The 21,999-nt window shown below is 43.6% G+C and overlaps 1 protein-coding gene across 3 annotated transcripts in view; it reads left to right on the forward strand.

Annotated features, from left to right (window-relative positions):
* LOC117089517 (putative tetratricopeptide repeat protein 41) overlaps positions 1 to 21,999 on the forward strand; it is an 89,845-nt gene that overhangs the window by 31,876 nt on the left and 35,970 nt on the right. For all 3 annotated transcript variants that reach the window (XM_033220861.1, XM_033220862.1, XM_033220860.1), the window contains exons 6-9: positions 2,557 to 2,998; positions 6,402 to 6,641; positions 11,898 to 12,096; positions 12,994 to 13,172. In XM_033220861.1, the coding sequence (XP_033076752.1) occupies positions 2,557 to 2,998; positions 6,402 to 6,641; positions 11,898 to 12,096; positions 12,994 to 13,172 (1,060 nt within the window). The remainder of the gene's footprint in view (positions 1 to 2,556; positions 2,999 to 6,401; positions 6,642 to 11,897; positions 12,097 to 12,993; positions 13,173 to 21,999) is intronic.

The following is a 21,999-nucleotide window of genomic DNA, read 5'->3' on the forward strand; positions in this document are numbered from 1 at the left end:
TAGGTGGCTTGTCTAAGGTCCTAAGATGGTTAAGTGGTGGACTCAGAATTCAGACATGGGCATTCTGGTTCCAGCCACTGGGGCCTTTCCCCACGCACATATCTGTCCTCCATTTTATACTTTGATCAGTCTTATTGTTCTTTATGTATTATAGTTTGGTCTACCTCATCTTCACTGGTTTTGCACATACAACATTGCATTCATGGGTTGTCATCTTCAGTTTTTCTCCTGTTTGAAATAATGTTGGATCAATGGAACCTCTACTAATACTTGGCACCAGTTATTACTTTGGGAAGCAGCTTCTTTAAATCTTAAAAGTATATGTAATCAAATATGTGAATAAGATCTGTTTCTTATAGAAATATGATTTAAAAAAGAAGAAAATAGGAAATTAAATACACTCATGTCTCACCACTGGTAAATATTTTGCTGCTGTATATGCTTTTACCTATGGATATCTATATATGCATATACATATTTATGTAAAGAAGTTACACACCACATTGTTTCTTAACCCGCTTTTTAATTTAATATATCATAATGCTGGGCATGTAATCCCAGTACTTTAGGAGGCCAAGGCAGGCAGATCACTTGAGGTCAGGATTTTGAAACTAGCCTGACCAACATGGTGAAACCCCATCTCTACTAAAAAAAATACAAAAAATTAACCAGGCATGGTGGCACACACCTGTAATCTCAGCTACTTGGGAGGCTGAGACAGGAGAATTGCTTTAACCCAGGAGGTGGAGGTTGCAGTGAGCTGAGATGACACCACGGCACTCCAGCCTGGGTGACAGAGCGAGACTCTATCTCAAAAAAAAATTGTATGTATACTATGAGCACTTACTATAGGCAAAGCACTATTAGCAAAGACAGACAGACATGGTCCCTGTAAAGAAATGGAGCTTTCATTCTAGTGGGGAATGGCAGTCATTAATGAAGTCATATCACAACTGTGACGTGTGCTGCTACAGATTGATATGTAGTATTGTGACAGCCTCTCATGAAGGGATGGCTTTCTGGAAGAAGGGCCTGAGGCAGAGCTCTTTAGAAGGAGGAAGGATGGCCAGACAGTTAGCTGAAGCAGTTTAGGGCAGCGATTAGGAGCCTGCCTCTGGTGCCAGACCCTTGGTTTGAATCCCAGCTCTGCCACTTAAACTAGCAGACTGAATTAGATAAGGCATGTAGCTCCTCTATCCTCTATCCTCTATTCTTTCTCTGCCTTTCTAGAGTGTTGTGATGAGGATGGAGTGAGTTCATGTATTAAAATTATGCCCAGGATTTAATTTGCAGAAGTATGGTTGGGCGACCACATGGAGAGGCCAGTACCACTGAAAGACGAAGTCATTACTTATGTTTCCTGAGAGAAGGGGACACACTGTGCAGGGACCCAGGGGAAGGGTCGTCAGGAGGCAGAGGACAGGAGAAAAGGGAAACTGAAGCCAGAGCCTTTACTGGGATTTCTATAGGAATGGCAAGGCAGGGCAGGGTAAACAGTTTAGGGTTGGCTAATTTGAATTTTTTATTTTTATTTTTATTTTATTTATTTATTTATTTTGAAACAGCATCTTGCTCTGTAGTTAAGGCTGGAGTGCAGTGGTGCAATCATGGCAATCATAGCCTTTACCTCCTGGGTTCAGGCCATCCTCCCACCTCAGCCTCCTAAGTAGGTGGGACTGCAGGCTGTAGGTATGAGCCATCATGCCCAGTTAACTAAAAAAAAAAAGAAATGTTTTTGTGCAAATTAACCCAGGCTTAATTTGAATAATTTTGATGGGCTTTGGGCACAGAGGCTGCCTCTAGTTGTCTAGTACCTGGCCCTGGGTTGATTTAGGGCAGGGTTATTGTGTGAATTAGATCTGCACGCTAAAGGCAGATTCCAGGCAGGCTGTCCACCACCCCCAGGAGTTAGCTAGCCTTGGGAAGGGCTGGATGTGTAAGGTCCTGAGGAATGTTAAATAATCCTAAGATGCAGAAATTAAAAACCATAATTAATACAGTTAGTACCTACAGACACATTCAACACAGTGCCTGGCTCAGAGTGAGTATGTGATGGTTGGTGTTATCAGGCAAAGAGGTACTGTGGATAAGGCTATTAAAGGAATTGAGAAAAGATTGATCTTATTAGGTATTTATTTTGTTCCAAAATTAAATGATTTAACTCGTGATAGTATTGCTGCACAAAGTGACAACTTCTCTTTTTCAACTGAATGGTTCCAATTGCGCTCTTCAGTTTCCTCTGGTTATTCCTGTAGGTCATTCTTCAGAAGTATGTGATTTTATTAAATTACTTGCCCCTAAGAAACTCTTTTTACAGTTCACATTTGCGCAATCAAATTCATAACTGACACATGAGTCAAATACGGTTCTATTGAATGTGACTTGATATTTTCTTAGCACTTAATGCTTGCAATTCAAGTTACTATTTATAACCTTCACTCCAACCCTTATTCTATACTTACTCCCTATATTGTACCTACTCTAAGTTGAAAAACCATCAACATAGTAATTTTAAAGTCTTTAATGTTTTCAAATGTCTTTGATTCTTTCCATCAGGCGAAAGATTTCTCCTGGCTGCCACACTCACTCTCCCCTCATTGCAAATTTATCATGAGCACTGTCTCTTCCAGCCTGTCCTACAAGTCATTGTGTGCCCGCCCGGATGTGAGGACAGTGGAACTCATTAGCACAAGAGATGAAGAAACAAAATTAAACATCTTTAGAAAGCATCTCTCCATTCCCAACATGGACCCCTTCCAACAGAGCAGACAGTCTTTGAGGAAAAAACCAGATCTGAGTCCTTTAAAACTCGCAATCCTAGCCAATGAATTGAAAGAATGTAGAATCTACCACAATGAGTTTCAGTGTATGAAGGAGTACTTGGAGGCCGTCTCTGTTCAGGAGCTCTGGGAATTGGTTCTCAAACGCTGGATTGAAGACTACAGTTGGACTTTTCAACCAAAAAGGTCAAATTCAGACACTGTGTCTTCAGGAGAAGGTAGGCCTTGGCCATTGCTGACAACTCTGTGGGAGTCCACAGGGAGAAAGATGTGTGGTGGACTCCTGCACAGGGAAGGGGGCTCTAGGGACAGGGTTGTCCGAGAAAACACAGGATGCCCAATGACGTTTTTTTTTTTTTTTTGAGATGGAGTCTCACTCTGTCACCCAGGCTGGAGTGCAGTGGCACAATCTTGGTTCACTGCAACCTCCGCCGCCTGGGTTCAAGAGATTTTCCTGTCCCAGCCTCCCGAGTAACTGGGATTACAGGCACCCGCCACCACACCCAGCTAATTTTTTGTATTTTTAGTAGAGATAGAGTTTCACCATGTTGGCCAGTCTGGTCTCATACCCCTGACCTCAGATGATCCGTCCGCCTCGCCCTCCCAAAGTGCTGGGATTACAGGCATGAGCCACCATGCCCGGCCTGCCTAGTGAAATTTGAATTTCAGATAAACAACAAATAATCTTTAGTAGAAATATGTCTCAGATATTGCATGGGACATACCTATGCTCACAATTATTTGAATTACAGATAAATAACAAATAATTCTCAGTATAAGAATGTCCCAAATATTACATAGGACATACTCACACTAAAAATTAATTTATTACTTATCTGAAATTTATATTTTACTGAGCATCCTGTATTTTTATTTGCTAAATTTGCCTCCTCTAAAGGACTCTGTGTGTTGGCTGTAAGGAGAACTGTATTAGATATAAATTTCAGTCACATTTTTCAAGAATGTAAGAAATGGAGCTTTCTTATTTTTATAAGTCAATGTATCTCTCTTCTGAGCCCACAGGCCTGCTGATGGCAAATACCTCATCCAGTCCATTCAGGTTAATTCCATCAATATGGTTTGTTTTCAGTGAGCTCAGGATTTTCTCAGTCGGGGGAGGATTTGTGGCCTTCCTGTGTCTCCTTTGGGTTGATCTGAGATCCAAGGGCCTGGGTGCTGGGTGGCCTTGGTTGTCCTCTGTCCCTGCTGGTCTCCATGGTCTCCATGGTCCACAGATGTTGACTTCTCTGCACTTCTGGCTTCCTCTAGGATACCCGTGTGCCCATCTGTTCTCAGGTTGCTGGATCTCTGTGGCTTCTGGCTGACAGGGGCCACATCCTAACAGAGGGTCCTCTCTCCTCTTCCAACTTCTGTGCTCTGCTTGAGTCTTGTTCTCCTCTCTGATTCTCTCCTATACTTTCTCAGTTTCACAAATGCTTTTCCTCCTGAGTGGGAGAAAAAATCCTCTTTAGATCACCCTGAACTTATCTGAGTTTATTGTTTATCATAAAAAAAAATCTATTCCCTGTGTTTCGAGTTTTTTATTTATTTATTTATTTTATCTAGGGTCCCACTATGTTGCCCAGGCTGGCCTCCAACTTAAGGGATCCTCCTGCCTCAGCCTCCTGAGTAGCTGAGATTACAGGTGTGCTACCACTTTGCCTGGCTCCAGGAATGTGTTTTTATGATACTCAACAATCAGGCCTTTGAGAGTCAAAATTTGTTCCCTCAAGCCATTGTCACTGCCATGAACTTCAAAAGTCTATTTTGAAACTTGAGTTTTTCTCTCTTTGTCTCTGCTATAACAGTCTCCTCTTAAGGTCAGTGAGTTTAGAATGGAGCAAGGATGGGGAAGTGGGGGTGAGAAATAGAAAATACTTGGAATGAAGACACAGCTGGACATAGTGGTTCATGCCTGTAATTCGAGCACTTTGGGATTCTGAGGTGACTTGAGGTCAGGAGTTTGAGATCGGGCAATGTGGTGAAACCCTGCCTCTACTGAAAATACAAAAATTAGCTGGATGTGGTGGCACGTGCCAGTAATCTCGGTTACTCAGGAGGCTGAGGCAGGAGAATTGCTTTAACCCGGGAGGTGGAGGTTATAGTGAGCCAAGATCGTGCCACTGCACTCCAGCCTGGGCAACAGAGCGGGACTCCTTCAAGAAAGAAAGAAAGAAAGAAAGAGAGAAAGAGAGAAAGAGAGAAAGAGACAGAGAGAGAGAGAGAGAGAGAGGGAGGGAGGGAGGGAGGGAGGAAGGAAGGAAGGAAGGAAGGAAGGAAGGAAGGAAGGAAGGAAGGACACATTGATTGGTGCAACATATTGTCCTGCCCTGTTTTTTTGCTCTACAATTTGCATTTCTGTAAAGAAAATTGACTTCAAATTTACTGCACCCTCCTGCTCCTATAAGGAGGTGGAAACTAGTTCTCTGTGCCCTTAGAATAGTCACTCAGGTAAAGTGGCCTGTGGCTGTGTTGCCCTCCATCTCCAGGTTTGTGCAGGAAAGCCTGGGTCTCCTCCCCATCAAAGACTGCTCCAGCCCCCAGCTCTGCCCATCCACCCCCACTGAGGCCCAGGGACCTCAGCCATAGGTGCAGGATGAGCTTGGTTAAGCTGAGGCCAGCTGGGTGTAGTGGCTCACACCTCTAATTCCAGCATTTTGGGAGGCCAAGGTGGGTGGACCACATGAGCCCTGGAGTTCGAGACCAGGCTGGGCAACATGGGGAATCCCTGTCTCTACAAAATATACAAAAAATCAGTCGGACCTGATGACATGCACCTATAGTCCCAGCTACTAGGGAGGCTGAGGTGGGAGGATTGCCTGAGCCCAGGAGGTTGAGGTTACAGTGAACCATAATTGTGCCACTGCACTCCAGCCTGGGTGACAGACTGAGACCATGTCTTAAAAAAAAAAAAAAAAAAAGTGCTAAGGCCAACCTCAGGGAAGCTTGACTGACTGGGGTTGCACAGCTCTCCCTTTGCTTCAAGATTGAAGGTAATTTGGACTCATTACCCAGTCCTAGCATGGGAGATAAAGTCAGAGTGGCAGACTATGCGTTACCATTTCTCTGAATGGTCTGAAGGATCTCTTTATAGTCGGTTGATCATAAAGCCAGAAGGAGGTCCAGCTATGATGGAAAAATCTAAGGGTCAGGTGGGTAATGAAGAGCTGGCTTAAGTGGTGTCTGTGACAGTGTTTGACAGGAGAACAATCATACAGAAAAACCACTCACAGCCTTAAATGCGAATTAAGTGTTAGAAAACCTTAATAAAGACTGCTAGGCAGAAATGCTCGGTGTAATAATGAGCAAGCTTGCCAGTGTGTAACCAGAGCTCTGGGTGTGTTCGTTGTGACAATGGACGACAGCTTAATGGTTAACAGTATGTGTGGGCTCTGGAGCCAGGCTATCTGGGTTCAAATCCCAGTTCTGCCTTTATTTCTGTGTGACCTTAGGTAAGTTATTTCAGTTCTTTATGCTCCATTTTCCTCATTTGACAGGGGCTATAATAGTATTTCCTATAGGATGATTGAAAAAGAAGGTTGTTGAATCATATAAAACATTTGGAAAGATACCTGGCTCATGTTAGCTCTTATTCTTGTCATCATTGTGTTGTCTGAGCAGGTCTGGATGGCTGGGTGGCCGACGCTCTGTGCTTACTGTGCCTGTCGCATGGTGGCTTGGCTGAGGATGAGCTACGCCAGCTTTTGGACATGTTGGGCTACAGGAATCATTGCAAAGTGGCCACCTTGCACTGGGCTGCCTTCCGCAACGCCACCAAACAGTGGGTCCAGGAGAAGCCCAATGGCCTTCTGTATTTCTGGCACCAGTCCCTGCGAAGTGCAGTGGAGCACAAGCTTCTTGGTAAGTAAGGCTTGGGTCTGTGGAAATACCTGCTGGTTAAGGGGTTAAGGGACAGCAGGAGCTACATACAAGGGAAGCCTTGTAGTTGGGATTTTTCCCATAGAAACAAATCCATAGACATATATGAAATTGGTTATATGTTAGGGTTTGTACTTGATTATGAGTAGCTGAGACCTGACTTCAATGGCTGGGGTTTGTTCTCTCCTATAACAGACTTCTGGGAACAGGCAGTCCTGAGCTGCTCTGTTGGCTCCACAGAGTCACCTAGAGCCCAGCTCCTTCTGTGTCACTGATTCACCACACTGCATGCATTCTCAAGGCCACCTCATTGGATGGCTGCTGGAGCTCCACCCATCAGGAAGGAGGAAAGGAGGACGAAGGCCTTGCTGCTTTCTTTTAAGGAGCTTTTCTGGAAATTTCATACCAACATTTCCACTTAAGTGTCTTTGACTCAGAACTTCATTAATTGGCTACAGCTAGATATGAGAGAAGCTGGGGGTGGAGGTTTTAACTTGGTGCATTGCTACCCCAAACCAAGGTGGTGTTCTAACGCTAACAAAGAAGAGGTAAATAGATTCTGTCTCTGTGCCAATTCTTTTCTTTCTTTTTCTTTTCTTTTTTTTTTTTTTTTGAGTCTCATTCTTGTTGCGCAAGCTGGAGTGCAATGTTGTGATCTTGGCTCACTGCAACCTCCGCCTCCTGGGTTCAAACGGTTCTCCTGCCTCAGCCTCCCTAGTAGCTGGGATTACAGGCACTCACCACAATGCCTGGGTAACTTTTGTATTGTTTTAGTAGAGACGGGGTTTCGCCACGTTGGCCAGCCTGGTCTCGAACTCCTGACCTCAGGTGATCTGCCTACTGTAGCCTCTCAACTCTTCTCTAATTCTGAAATCGAATTCGTATCCCCTACTGAAAAGGACTGCAGGACTGCACCCAGGAAACTTTGGCAGTCACAGACACCTGACTTAGGAGCGGAGCACTGTTTGTCAGTTACTTGCATAGAGTGCTTCAGCTCTAAGGACTTGAAAAGTCTTTAAATCACAGTCACCGGGAAGATTCCAAGCTCATGCAAATTTCTTTTTAACTTTACTATGTTCTTTTTTACTTTCCTTTTTAACAAGATAAATCCTTTATACTGTTTCCCTCCTACATTGTAATCATTCCCACTATCTCAAATTATGTTATGTGGAAGAGAGAGCAGGCCTAGGAATGAGGATGCTCTTAGATTTATGGGCACTCTTCTGTTCACTTGCTGTGTGATGGTTTGCAATGTGCTCAATTTCTCCGTTTGCCTGAGAGCAGTAATACCCTTGGTGGTGCAGGGACTAAAGTGTCATGGTGTGGTTGTTAAAATTCTGGGTGTGAATTGCACCCCATTTGCTGCTGTGTGTACCTACACATAAAGCACTGCTGACAGTATTCACTACTGTCAGAAGAAAAAAAAAATTGTCATGCTGCACAATCAGGCTGTGAATAGCATCAGGAATTGTAATAGCAATAATTCACCTCCATGTGGCCTGGGCAGGAGAAATAAGCCCATCCTCCAATGATGGAAAATATCCAAAAGCCAGAACTGTAGTACTTGAATCCACTATGTTGGGTTTGTTGTTGTTGTTGTTGTTGTAAAGGGCTCTCTTTCTTGACTCTTGTCCAAATGTCATATCAATCATTTTGAGGTAAGCTGGTCTCTTTTAGTCACATGCATCTGCATCCATTTTGCCTGTGAAATTAACGGCCTGTCTAGCATTATACTCAATTTGTAACCTAAATTACTCCTACCATAAATTGGCTAACCTAGGCAGACCCTTTGACCTCTAGGCTGTGATGGAGCAGCCTCTTTTCTGTTACTAAAACTGAGGATCGTTTGGTCTTACACACTTTGTATGTGTGTGCATACACAGATGCATGCATATTAGTGTGGCTGCAAAGGAATAGGGCAAAGGAGAGCTGCAAAGCTGAGAAATGCTCCTCTATTGCCTATAGGCCATTATGTCTTGTTAATACTGATCATGATAGCCACATTTGGTTTTCGTTACAGAATTTATTTGTAAGGATCAAGCAGTGGTTATTGGTCAAACCAATCCACATTGCCAGCTTTGAAGTGTTCAGATGCAATTTTTTTTTTTTTTTTTTTGAGACAGAGTTTCACTCTTGTTTCCCAGGCTGGAGTGCAATGGCGCCATCTCAGCTCACCGCAACTTCTGCCTCCTGGGTTCAAGTGATTCTCCTGCCTCAGCCTCCTGAGTAGCTGGGATTACAGGCATGTGCCCCCATTCTCGGCTAATTTTGTATTTTCAGTAGAGATGGGGTTTCTCCATGTTGGTCAGGCTGGTCTTGATCTCCTAACCTCAGGTAATCCATCCGCCTTGGCCTCCCAAAGTGTTAGGATTACAGGCATGAGCCAACTCGCCCGGTGGCAAATTTTTAAGTAAATGCAATAAAAAATCAACTGATGATCTTGAATTATGTGGGCCTAAAGATCTCAGGCACCCTCAAGCAAGTCTGAATTCCCTGAGACCTGTTCTAGTTTCACTGAATAGATGTTTACTGAATGAATGTGCAGGTATCCCTGGCTGCTGGTTTTTTGGATCTGCTGTTTCTAGCAGCTTTCATCTCTATTGTTTTGAGACTCAGTACTAAACCTCAGCCTCCAGTATCTGCCTGGAATCAGGAGCTGGAGGGCTGAGCACAGGAGAGAAGGTGTGAGCCACCTGTACACAGCATCGTGGTCTCTGGAACATGAGCAGCCTTATTACTCCCTGTCCCTGTCCTCATCTCATGCTCAGGTCTGCATGCTGTTTGGCAAACAGATCCCACCTTCCCTCCTTCTGGAAATCACCATGGCATCTTCCTAGAAATGATTTCTTGTGGAGAGCAATGGCTTTGGAGTTGGACAGAACTGGCGTGACCTGACACGAGCTGCTTACTTACCTCCCTAAGACTCAGTTTTTCACCTGCAATATAGGGATAACAGTATTTGCCTTGAGGGTATTAAAATGCTAATTCATGTAAGGTACAGGATCTGGCACCACAATAAGCACTAGTGGTGGCCATTTAAGCCAAATGCCAATATTTCTAGCCCCCCTCCCCCTCCCACCATGGAAAACACTTCCTGGCCCCCCTTGTTGGGTGGGGCCTTGTGACTAAGTGGCCACTGGCAACACTCAAGATGGCGACTGCTCTGTCAGTTCCACAGGGAGGAGACCTGGATTGGAGTTCCCAGTCTCCAACCTGTGATGGACGTAATAAACCTTTGCTCTTTTAAGCTACTGAGATTGGGGGTTGTCTATCAGTACAGCATAATCTAGCCCACCAGTCTAGCACTACATAAACAGTGGCCATTTAGTCTATCATTGAGTGCTGCACTGTGTACAGAAAGATGATGCTGGGCTCAAACCATTCCTCACATCATATGTGTAGTTGGAGGAGCAGTGGCATTAAACCAGAAGGTTGGATTGCTACTTCTGCAGTTACTGGTCATGTGCTGACCAGGGGTAAGTCACCTGTCTCTCTGATTTTGCCATATGGGAATGCATATCTATATCCTCCTCATGAGGTTATTTTAAATTAAATGCTGCGTTTTCTATGAAAATGTTTTCCATACTTTACGTATTGTGTTTAACTCTCCAGATCTTGAACCCAGATACTATTTATGCCAGTTCTTTTTCTCCCTCATTCCCACTCCACTTTCCCGATTTATAACCACACACATAGTTTTGCCACACACAGTGGAGGAGAGGAGTTTTTTTTTCTTGCAGGGGCCTGTTAGGCACTGCACTTGCTGTCTGGGCACATCTGCACACTTTAGACCAGATAGCACGGGGTCTCTCTGTATGGGTGGGTGACCTGGAAATCATGTAATGGAAATGAAGAATGGTTGTTTAAACAGTGAGTTCCCCTTTGGTTAGAGTTCTTACGAAGAGCTGGGCTCAGTGTGCCACCTAGCTGTGTGTTCCATTATCTTGCAAGAAAAAGTGACAAGCAGAAAATTTAAAAATATTTCTATTTTAGTTTTCAAGGTTAGAGATCACCAGGATTTAGTTAAACAAACGCTTTTGTTTTTGAGAAGCTTATGTCTGGGCAGTATGATCTACTGGAACCATTTCTCTTTGGAAATGAAGATATAGTAGTCCTGGCTCCAATATCAAATTTGCCATTTGTTTGCCAGCTACCCCTTGGCTCATATGAGATCCAGGCAATGGCTTAACTTCTCCAAAATGCACACTCTCAAATGTTCAAAAGTGCTTATTTAAGCAGTAACCATAGTGTATATTTAAGAGACAGTCCAGCTATGGCCAGGCCCCAGCGGCTACTCATCCCTGGCAACCCTGGAGGGCAGCATGGATGCAGAAGAGCAGACCCCCCAGCTCTACATCCTGTATGAGAAAGGCTGGAACCACTACACAGAGAGCATCTCCATGGCCAAAATCAGTGTCTATGGGACGTTCTGAGCTGTGCCACTGCCACAGGGGTATTAGGCCCAGGACTCTGCCTTCAAGACCATGGGTCTGTAGAAGGTCTGCTGGAGATGTCTGAAAGACAGTTGCATCTTCATTTAGACTCCAGCCTTGGCAAAATCACCTTCCCTTTACCAGGGAAATCACTTCCTTTAGGACTGAAAGCCAGGCATCCTCTCCCACAAAAAAGTCCTGCCCACATCCTTCCCGTGTGGCCAAGTATGGCCCCACCACCCTCTCTGCCCTCCCTCCCGGGACATTGATTGGTCCTGTCTTGGGCTGGGCTAGTGAGCTGTATAATTGAATCAATATGAACTCAGGGAACTGGGGAAGGTTGAGCCTCCTCTTTGGTGTTGGGGTAAGATAACTGCTTTCAAGAGGACTGGTGAAAGTCCCCAGATGGCAGGATATTTGGTTTCAGAGTAAGGACTAGGTGCACCGCCCCCATTGACTATTTATCAATCAAAATGTTTGTAACTTAAAATTTTTAATGAAGGATAATGAATATTAAAAAAATAATAATAAAGTAGAAAAGTAGGTTGAAAATGTTTCCTTGGGGGAGGGGAAAGACTTAACATGGAAAATCAACATGCCCACAAACTTCTCTAATTCTAGGTCAGCAAGCGTAACTAGAACAAATTCTTTGGTAAATTCAGACTGATGTATAAGATACAATTTTTTTCCAGCTACCTAGACTTTTATTTCTCTAATTACAGCCACAGAGTTGTCATATTTTTGCTGTAGTATTTTCATGTACTAAAAAGTCAGAGGCATTAAACTGTAATTGATGTTTAAATAGGTGTAATCGCTCCCGTCAGAGAAAGCAGTCCATGTTCATTTCAGAGCCCAATGAATCGCAAGAAAACATATTTTCAGCAAGTGTTGATCAGATACTTCCAGCGGCAAACCTCTTTCTGGAGAGTGTATCAAGAATTGCCATGGTATATGAAAATGAGTGGATGCTTGCGGGGGTTGTGCGGCTTTCTCTCAAGCCCTAGGTAGGTCTTGCCATTTTTATCATTGTGTTTAGGCAGATTTAGCTTTCTCTTTTACCGGTTCTATGTTTAGATACCCATGGTTCCCTTGAACCAGTTGTATCATTCATTTATCCATTCAACCACCCGTTCATTCATTCAGATGGAACTATCCTCTGGCAGCAACTTCTGTGGTTGCTGGGTCTCCAGGGTTACTCCCCTTGGTCTGTCAGGCTCTGCAGAGTGTTCATTTCTCCTCTTCACTCTATATGGAGTCCTCTCAAAGTTAAGTGGCATTCCAGAGAGAGGAGGGCAAGGATGAGAGCTGGAAGAGGGTAAAAGATTGGGCAAGCTTTGCTAGACCCTGCTATCTGCTTCCCTTCCATTCCCTTCTTTTCCCTACACTACTTTCCCTTCCTTCTGCCTCCCTCCCACCCACCTCCCTTCCCTTCCTTGTCTCTTTCTTCTTTTCCTATTACTCATTAATTCAGCAAACATCTATTTATGACCGATCCTGTCTCCCACAACCTGCTAGGCCCTGAGGGTGCAGAAGTGAATAGACACAGCTCTAAGCCTGTAGGCGCTGTCCATCTAGTGGGGGAAGATATGGAGCCAGAGAATTACTATACATGGTGGTAATGCCTCACTAGAGCAATGACGCAATGAACTGTTGCAAGCACAGAAGAGGGAGGGCCTGGTGCTCTGCCTAGTAGACCCAGGGGGCCTTCTCAGAGGAGTGGGTTTTCTGGGTGGATCAGGAGAATTGACTGCTGAAGAGTGAAAGGCTCATATTTATCTGACTTCCAAAAGATATGTTAGGTAAGACATTTATGAACAGGCTACTGAAATATGGTAAGTAGAAGAGCTTCCTTTAAGGCCTGAAATACTAAAATTATATCTATTAATATATTGTGTCACAAGTATCACAGACTTTATATCAAAAATCCAAAGCCCGGGCTTCTGGACAAGGCTGCACCTCATTCACTTCTGGAATGTATTATTGGAGGCTGGCTATGACGTCTCTGAGGCCTACTTACTCTCAGTGGCCAAGATTAAAGCAGATCAGTGCCATACAATGAGGAAGAGCTGTATACTCTCAGGTATGTGAGTCGCAATCTTTCAGTGGTCCATTTTGCTGGGATATAGAGTGGCCAAAGTTATGATTCTCCTATTTCCTCACATAATTCTGATCAATCCAATAGACCTCCCTGATTCCTCCTTTCTACAATGGAAGCCAACAAGTTTTGAAGACAAGAAATCAGGAAAAAGTGTTAATTTTGAAATGGTTTCTCTTTATCTTCTTGCAGTGACTTTTTTTTTCTTTTTCTTTTTCTTTTTTCCTTTTTTTTTCTTTTGAGACGGAGTCTCACTCTGACATCAGGCTGGAGTGCAATGGCAAGATCTCGGCTCACTGCAACCTCTGCCTGCCAGGTACAAGTGATTCTCCTGCCTCAGCCTCCCAAGTAGCTGGGACTACAGGCACATGCCACCACGCCCGCCTAATTTTTGTATTTTTAGTAGAGATGGGGTTTCACCATGTTGGCCAGGATGGTCTCGATCTCTTGACCTCATGATCCACCTGCCTCAGCCTCCCAGAGTGCTGGGATTACAGGCGTGAGCCACTGCACTAGGCCACAATGACTTTTTTAGGGGTTTGTCCTTAACATTCTTTCTGTCTCTCCGCTTTTTCGTGGCTTCAACCACAGCCTTGGCACCTTCTGTCTTTCCAGCTTGAACCTCTTTTTGGAGTACCAGGTACATCCCCTCTTTTATGAGAGCTAGTAAGAGTATTATTGCTTGATGAACAACTTTCCTGAGTGAGCAGTTAACACTTCAAATTAAATAGGTGAAAACCTACATTATTTCAAGATTTTCTCTCCCAAATTGTTTTTTCCACGATCCCTCTGCCTGCTGATGGTAGCAGCAACTTTTTCCATCACTCAGTATTGAAAACAATACTTCAAGGTGTCCTCAATCAAAATGAGGACAGCTATTCTTTGACCTTCCCCTTTACTGGCTTGGGTTTGGATAGCACTTTGGTTAATATTTCTTCTTTGTTCTCCATAAGCAAGCCCCTTTGCCTGCCCTCTCTCCTCTCACTCTCTCTCTTTCATCCTGCATTTCCTGGCTTATTAAACACAATAATAGCCTTCATTCATTCTTTCAACGAGTATTAACTCAGCACCTTCCCTGGACCATGAACTCATGGAGTCACTGACACAGCAGTGAACAAGGAAATGAAATCCTTCTGGCTTTACAGTTCAGTGATCAGAACAGATTTTGAGCGTTTGTTATATATCTGGCTTTGAGTTAAGTACTTTATATATGTCATTTTGTTTCATTCTCATAAAATTGCTATAATACTAGTAATCTATTGATTGAAATTAAGGAAACTGAGTCTCAGACAGGTAAGTTGCTTGAGGTCTCCCAGATAGTTAGGAATAGATTTGGGCTTTACCACATTTGTACCCCTTTTGATCCTTAAACATCTAGACTTTGCCTTGATCCTTATTGTCGTGTATGATTTAATTTCGGAATTTGTCTGAGCCAGCAATCATCCACGTGGAAGAACCCAGGCAATCCTCATGAGGATACACGCGTGTGGAATGCAGCCAGGATCTGTCTGGACATGGATCTATCTGGAAGTGTGTCAGTGCTTAGGGATGCGGGGCAGGGGAGTGGAAGGAAGGGGGCAGGAGGGGATGGTTCTGTTTGTCACAGAAAGCTGAACAGTAACCAGAGGAAGACTAAACCTCCAACAGGGGTAAAGGTCCTTCCAGATAACGCTACAATTGCTTATCATAGCATGGTTGTTATGGTGTTGGAAGGGGCTCGGGGCTGAGAGTTGAAACTGTGAGGAAATCACTTAATATTTCAGTGTGTAAAGATTTCCTGGATGTAAATGAGCCAAGTTAGAATTAGGTGGGGAACATCGTATAGCTCTCCTGGTGATTCTGTAAACGTGATGTAACCTGTATCAATATCTAAGATCCTGCTGGTTCGTGTCTGTGTTACTCTGGACCCCCAGGGGCCTCTCAGCAGGGAGTCCTGACCTCCGTAATTGCCTCTGACATACATCAGATTCAATCATGGCCAAGTCCTGTAGAATTTACTTCCATGAACACTCTGGCATCCATTTGCTCATCTCTCCCAGGGCCTCCTTTTGTCTGTCTGAACCAGTTTCATAAAGCAAGGCTGTGATCCAGCCTCTCTACTTATTGTAGCTCTTCACTGTCTTACCTTACCTCCCACCCTGGCTGGGAGAGTCAGCCCATGATCATTTGGGGGAGTTCTCCCCAAAGTCCTTCCAGGACTGTATGGGCTTACTTTTCTCTCTTTGTAAGTTGCTGAAAGTAGAAGTCACAAGGTTAAGTACTTGTCACCAAAGCAATAGAGAAATGTGTTAGATTCATCAGAACAAGACTTAATTACAGCAGGAATCTCATATCATAGCCATAGGAGGTATTACAGTGGTCTGGTCAGCTGTCTGAACCTCCCAGACATGTTTTCTTAACATGATTATGTAGCCAACACAGCCCTAAATCAATTCGCCCTCCTGGGGTGCTGCTGGAGGTGAGACCCTTAACTGGACTGTTTTTTTTTTTTTTCAAAGAATTCTGGGAGAAATCCTGTTTTATAGTGTGCCATCCTGGGAGCTGCCTGCCAGTTCAACCCTGCCCTCCTTTTATAATAAAGAGGTCTGGACAAATGCTGACGTTCCTCCAGATTAATTTGACACTACTAACTGAGGGCCTGCTTGTGCCATACGTGGTGTTAGATGCCAAGGATATAGCAATGATAAGACAGACACGGATCTTGCTTAAGGCAGCTTATGGTCAGGTGTAAATGACAGACATTAAAAAGCAATTTGGCCTGAGAGGAGATGTTAAAAAGTGGTGGTGGCACGGAACATAGAGCAGGGAGGTGTCTCCTTGTTTTGAAACTGACAAAGTGACAAGGGGAAAGAATTCCAGGGAGAGGGAACAGTATGATTGAAGATCCAGAGTTGAGAGGGAGCGTAGTGAGTCTGAAGAACTGAAGAGTTCAGCATGGCTACAAGAGAGGGTGGACAGTGAAGGTGAGCCCTGAGGCTGCAGGGGCAGGCAGGAGCCCAAGTACCAAGGTCATGCTAAGGAGTCAGCCTTTATCCAAACAGCTGTGGGCGGCCATCAGGGATTTAAGTAAGATGGTAACCAGTTTGGTTTTAAAAGGTCACCTTGGGTGTTGTGTAAAGAATGAAACAAAAAGGGACAAGTGTGGTGTCACGAAGAGCTGCTAGTGGTAATAACCCAGATGGCTGGCAATGTTGGCTTAGAAGGTGGGGTGGAAGGTTTGAAAATAGAATCCACAGGATGCAATCATCAAGTAGGTGCAAAAAAATGGAGGAGTCAGAGATGACTCCGACGGTTCTGACTTGAATGACCGGGTAGATGACACGGCCATGGGCCAAACAGGACACACTCCCAAAGGAGGGGGTTGGGGGGACAGAACCCATGTGGAGTTTGGAGTCACTGTAGAAAGCCAGGAGGGAGTAATCACTGGGCTCAGAGGAAAAGAGCCAAGCCAGAGGCGCATACCTGTTTTGGGATGGAAGCCAGGAGAGGTAAGAAGATTGTCAAGGAAGGGGAGAAGAGAAGTGGGCCTGGGAGAAAACTCCAAGGGCTGAGCAGGGGAGAAGGAAACAGCAAGAGAAGAAGGAGGGGCTAGAGAGGCAGGAGGAAAACTGGGACTGAGAGTTTGAAATTCCTCCAAGGGAGGATGGATGTCAACTAAATTAATTAAATATCTTCAGATTCCATTTTGAGTTACCATCTTCTCTATGCTGTGTTAAAGCCCTACTCTGATAATTGAGATTTTTAGCAAAAGTCTGTTACAAACAAATGGTTTGGAGAAAATAAAGGGGAATCCATTGTGTTCTACATTTGAAGACCGTGGATCAGAGAGGGGACAGCAAGCAGCCTCAGGAAGTGCAAACCCAGCTGGGATTTGGGGGCCCAGGTGCGGGCAGGAGTTTAGGGTCCAGAGCATCCGGTAGAGTCAGGCATCACCACTGAAGCCAGACAGATGGGGAAGGGGATGTCGGACAAAAACTCCTTTCCCCCAAACCCACCAGTGGGAAGAAGAGGCTTGAGGAGGGGAGGGCCAGATCCCGCTATTGGGTGAAGAACTTTCCAGGCAGGCATGCTTCAAAGTAGAAAGGGAGCTCCAATTCCTGGGGTCTGTGGGAGCATCCTCCCAACCACAGTGCCTAGCCTCACTCCCCATGCAGGAAATGACTAAGGATTCCCTTTTAGGGTCTCATTCTTCATTATCCCCTGCTGCTTTGAGAGATAAATAGGCTACTTATACTTTTGACTGCTGCCTGCTTCTGGAAAATTCTTTAAAATCCCAGAGTTTTCTGAGGGTGCCTCGGTCTCGTTAGTTGGCTGGGGGACTGGAAGGGTGTCTGATGTCTCTCCCGCTCCTCGCTCCTTGTTGTTGCTGCTGCTGGGGGTGCTGCTGGGGGTAAGACCCTTAACAGGACTATTTTTTTTTTTCAAAGAATTCTGGGAGAAATCCTGTTTTATAGTGTGCCATCCTGGGAGCTGCCTGCCAGTTCAACCCTGCCCTCCTTTTATAATAAAGAGGTCTGGGCAAATGCTGACATTCCTCTCTCCTAGTTCTTCCCTCTGGACCGTGAAGTTTGGCTCCCTCTGGTGGTTTGAGAATAACAAACATAACAGATTGATGGGAAATGATGTGCAGTTTGGAGTCTTGAACTTGTATCTCCTTGGGTGCTTCTTGCCCAGTCTACTTGGCGCCTAGGTTTGTCCTTCCTTGCGGCACTCATCTAGGGAAGTTGCATCTCTGATTGATGACCGGTAGAGAGGGCTTTGAGCCTAGAAGACAGCTTCTAGGCTTGGGTTAGTTTTTGTAGATTTCCTGTGGCATGATACTCTTGTTTTTGGCGGGAGCCCTGGACCACATCAAGGTGAAGAAAATCCAATTCTAGCTGAAGTTGCATTTCTGGACCGTGTCAAAGAGTAGGAGAGACAGACTGGGAGCAGATATGGCATGTGCAAGCAAGTGATGGAGGTGCCCAGAGACATGATGCCTATGTATCCAACTGCCTATGTAAGTCTGCACTTGGATATGGTCTCCAAAACATCTGAGACCTAACATGTCTAAAACTGAACTCATGAACATCCTTCCAAAATCAGGTTCTTTCCCGGGAACTGTCTCTGTAATTCTCACCTTGGAGTCATCCTAGACACCTTCCTCTCCTTTACCTCCTCCCCAAATCTATTTCATCAATGAGCCCTGACATTTTTTACTTCCTGTTTTGCAAACTTACTCACTTCTCCATCTCTGCCACCACTGTCCTTCTCTAAGCTATCACCAGGGCAGCCATATACCATTGTGAAGATTACTAATATGCATTTAAGGTTCCTCTGTGTCTTTTCATGGTTTAGACTTCATTTATTTTTATTGTTGAATAATATTCCATTGTATGGATTTACCATGGTTTGTTTATTCTTTCACTTGTTGAAGGATATTTTGGATAATTTCAGTTATTGGTGATTATGAATAAACCTGCTATAAACATTTACATGCAAGTTTTTGTGTGTGCACAAGTTTTCGAATCAATTGGGTAAATATCTGGGAGTACAATTGTTGGATCGTATGGTAAGAATATACTCGTTTTGTAAGAAACTGTCAAATTGTCTTTCACAATGGCTGCAAAATTTTACATTTTCACCAGCAATGAATGAGAGTTCCTGTTGCTCTGCATCCTCATCAGCATTTGGTGTTGTCAGTTTTTTGGATTTGGGCCATTCTAATAGGTGTATAGTGGTATCTCATTACTGGTTTAATATGCAATTGCCTAGTAACAAATGATGTTGACCATCTTTACGTATACTTACTTGGTACCTGTACATCTCCTTTGGTGAATTGTCTGTTCAAATCTGTTTACCATTTTAAAATAAACTTTGTTTTAAGTTCAGAGGTACATGCACAGGTTTGTTATATACGTAAATTGCAGGTCATGGGGGTTTGGTGTACAGATTATCTCATCCCCCAGGTAATAAGCATAGTACTTAATAGGTAGTTTTTTGATCTTCACCCTCCTCCCACACTCCAGCCTCAAGTAGGCCCCAATATCTGTTGTTTGTTGCATGTGCATTCATTGTGTGCATATGTACTCAATGTTTAGCTCCCACTTATAAGTGAGAACACGCAGTATTTGGTTTTCTGTTCCTGCATTAGTTTACTTAGCGTAATGAACTCCAGTTCCATCCATGTTCCTGCAAAAGACATGATCTTGTTCTTTTTTTATGGCTGCATTGTATTCCAAAGTGTATATATACCATATTTTCTTTTTCTTTTTGAGACAGCGTCTTGCTCTGTCACCCAGGCTGGAGTGCAGTGGCGTGAACTTGGCTCACTGGAACCTCCCCCTCCTGAGATCAAGTGATTCTCATGCCTTAGCCTCCTGAGTAGCTGGGACTATAGGTGTGGCACCACCACACTCAGCTAATTTTTGTATTTTTAGTAGAGATGGGGTTTCGCCATGTTGGCCAGGGTGGTCTCGAATTCCTGACCTCAAGTGACCCACCTGCCTTAGCCTCACAAAGTGCTGCAATTGCAGGGATGAGTCACTGTGTCCAGATCCATATTTTCTTTATCTAGCCTACCACTGATGGGCGTTTAGGTTGATTCCATGTCTTTGCTGTTATGAATAGTGCTGCAGTGAGCATACGTGTGCATATGTCTTTATGTAGAATGATTTATATTCCTTTGGGATATACTCAATAATGGGATTGCTGGGCCAAATGGTAATTCTAAGTTCTTTGAGAAATTGTCAAACTGCTTTCCACAATGACTGAACTAATATGCACTCCCACCAGCAATGTATGAGCCTTCCCTTTTCTCTGCAACCTTGCCACCATCTGTTATTTTTTGACTTTTGTAGCCATTCTGACTGGTGTAAGATGATATCTTATTGTGGTTTTGATTTGCATTTCTCTAGTGATTAATGATGATGAGCATTTTTTCATATGTTTGTTAGCTGCATGTATGTCTTCTTTTGAAAAGTGTCTGTGCAGGTCCTTTGCTCACTTTTTTTCTTTATTATTGTACTTTATGTTTTAGGGTACATGTGCACAATGTGCAGTTTTGTTACATATGTATACATGTGCCATGTTGGTGTGCTGCACCCATTAACTTGTCATTTACATTAGGTATATCTCCTAATGCTATCCCTCCACCCCTCCTCCCACCCCACAACAGGCCCCGGTGTGTGATGTTCCCCTTCCTGTGTCCAAGTGATCTCATTGTTCAGTTCCCACCTGTGAGTGAGAACACGCAGTGTTTGCTTTTCTGTTCTTGCGATAGTTTGCTGAGAATGATGGTTTCCAGCTGCATCCATGTCCCTACAAAGGACATGAACTCATCCTTTTTTATGTTGGCATAGTATTCCATGGTGTATATGTGCCACATTTTCTTAATCCAGTCTGTCATTGATGGACATCTGGGTTGGTTCCAAGTCTTTGCTATTGTGAATAGTGCCACAATAAACATATGTGTGCATGTGTCTTTATAGCAGCATGATTTAGAATCCTTTGGGTATATACCCAGTAACGGGATGGCTGGGTCAAATGGTATTTCTAGTTCTAGATCCTTGAGGAATCGCCAAACTGTCTTCCACAATGGTTGAACTAGTTTACAGTCCCACCAGCAGTGTAAAAGTGTTCCTATTTCTCCACATCCTCTCCAGCACCTGTTGTTTCCTGACTTTTTAATGATCACCATTCTAACTGATGTGAGATGGTATCTCATTGTGGTTTTGATTTGCATTTCTCTGATGGCTAGTAATGATCAATATTTTTTCATGTGTCTGTTGGCTATATAAATGTCTTCTTTTGAGAAGTATCTGTTCATTTCCTTTGCCCACTTTTTGATGGAGTTGTTTGTTTTTTTCTTGTATATTTGTTTGAGTTCTTTGTAGGTTCTGGATATTAGCCCTTTGTCAGATCAGTAGATTGCAAAAATTTTCTCCCATTCTGTAGGTTGTCTGTTCCCTCTGATGGTAGTTTCTTTTGCTGTGCAGAAGCTCTTTAGTTTAAGTAGATCACATTTGTCAATTTTGGCTTTTGTTGCCATTGTTTTTGGTGTTTTAGACATGAAGTCCTTGCCCATGCCTATGTCCTGAATGGTATTGCCTAGGTTTTCTTCTAGGGTTTTTAAGATTTTAGGTCTAACATTTAAGTCTCTAATCCATCTTGAATTAATTTTTGTATAAGGAGTAAGGAAGGGATCCAGTTTCAGCTTTCTACTTATGGCTAGCCAGTTTTCCCAGCACCATTAATTGAATAGGAAATCCTTTCCCCATTTCTTGCTTTTATCAGGTTTGTCAAAGATAAAATGGTTGCAGATGTGTGGTATTATTTCTGAGGGCTCCATTCTGTTCCATTGGTCTATATCTCTGTTTTGGTACCAGTACCATACTGTTTTGGTTACTGTAGCCTTGTGGTATAGTTTGAAGTCAGGTAGCATGATGCCTCCAGCTTTGTTCTTTTGACTTAGGATTGTCTTGGCAATGCAGGCTCTTTTTTGGTTCCATATGAACTTTAAAGTATTTTTTTTTTTTTTCTCCCAATTCTGTGAAGAAAGCCATTGGTAGCTTAATGGGGATGGCATTGAATCTATAAATTACCTTGGGCAGCATGGCCATTTTCATGATATTGATTCTTCCTATCCATGAGCATGGAATGTTCTTCCATTTGTTTGTGTCCTCTTTTATTTCATTGAGTAGTGATTTGTAGTTCTCCTTGAAGAGGTCTTTCACATCCCTTGAAAGTTGGATTCCTAGGTATTTCTTTGAAGCAATTGTGAATGGGAGTTCATTCATGATTTGGCTCTCTGTTTGTCTGTTATTGGTGTATA

The sequence above is a fragment of the Trachypithecus francoisi genome, unplaced genomic scaffold (assembly GCF_009764315.1).
Source record: "Trachypithecus francoisi isolate TF-2019V2 unplaced genomic scaffold, Tfra_2.0 Lachesis_group11, whole genome shotgun sequence".
Lineage (NCBI taxonomy): Eukaryota > Metazoa > Chordata > Mammalia > Primates > Cercopithecidae > Trachypithecus > Trachypithecus francoisi.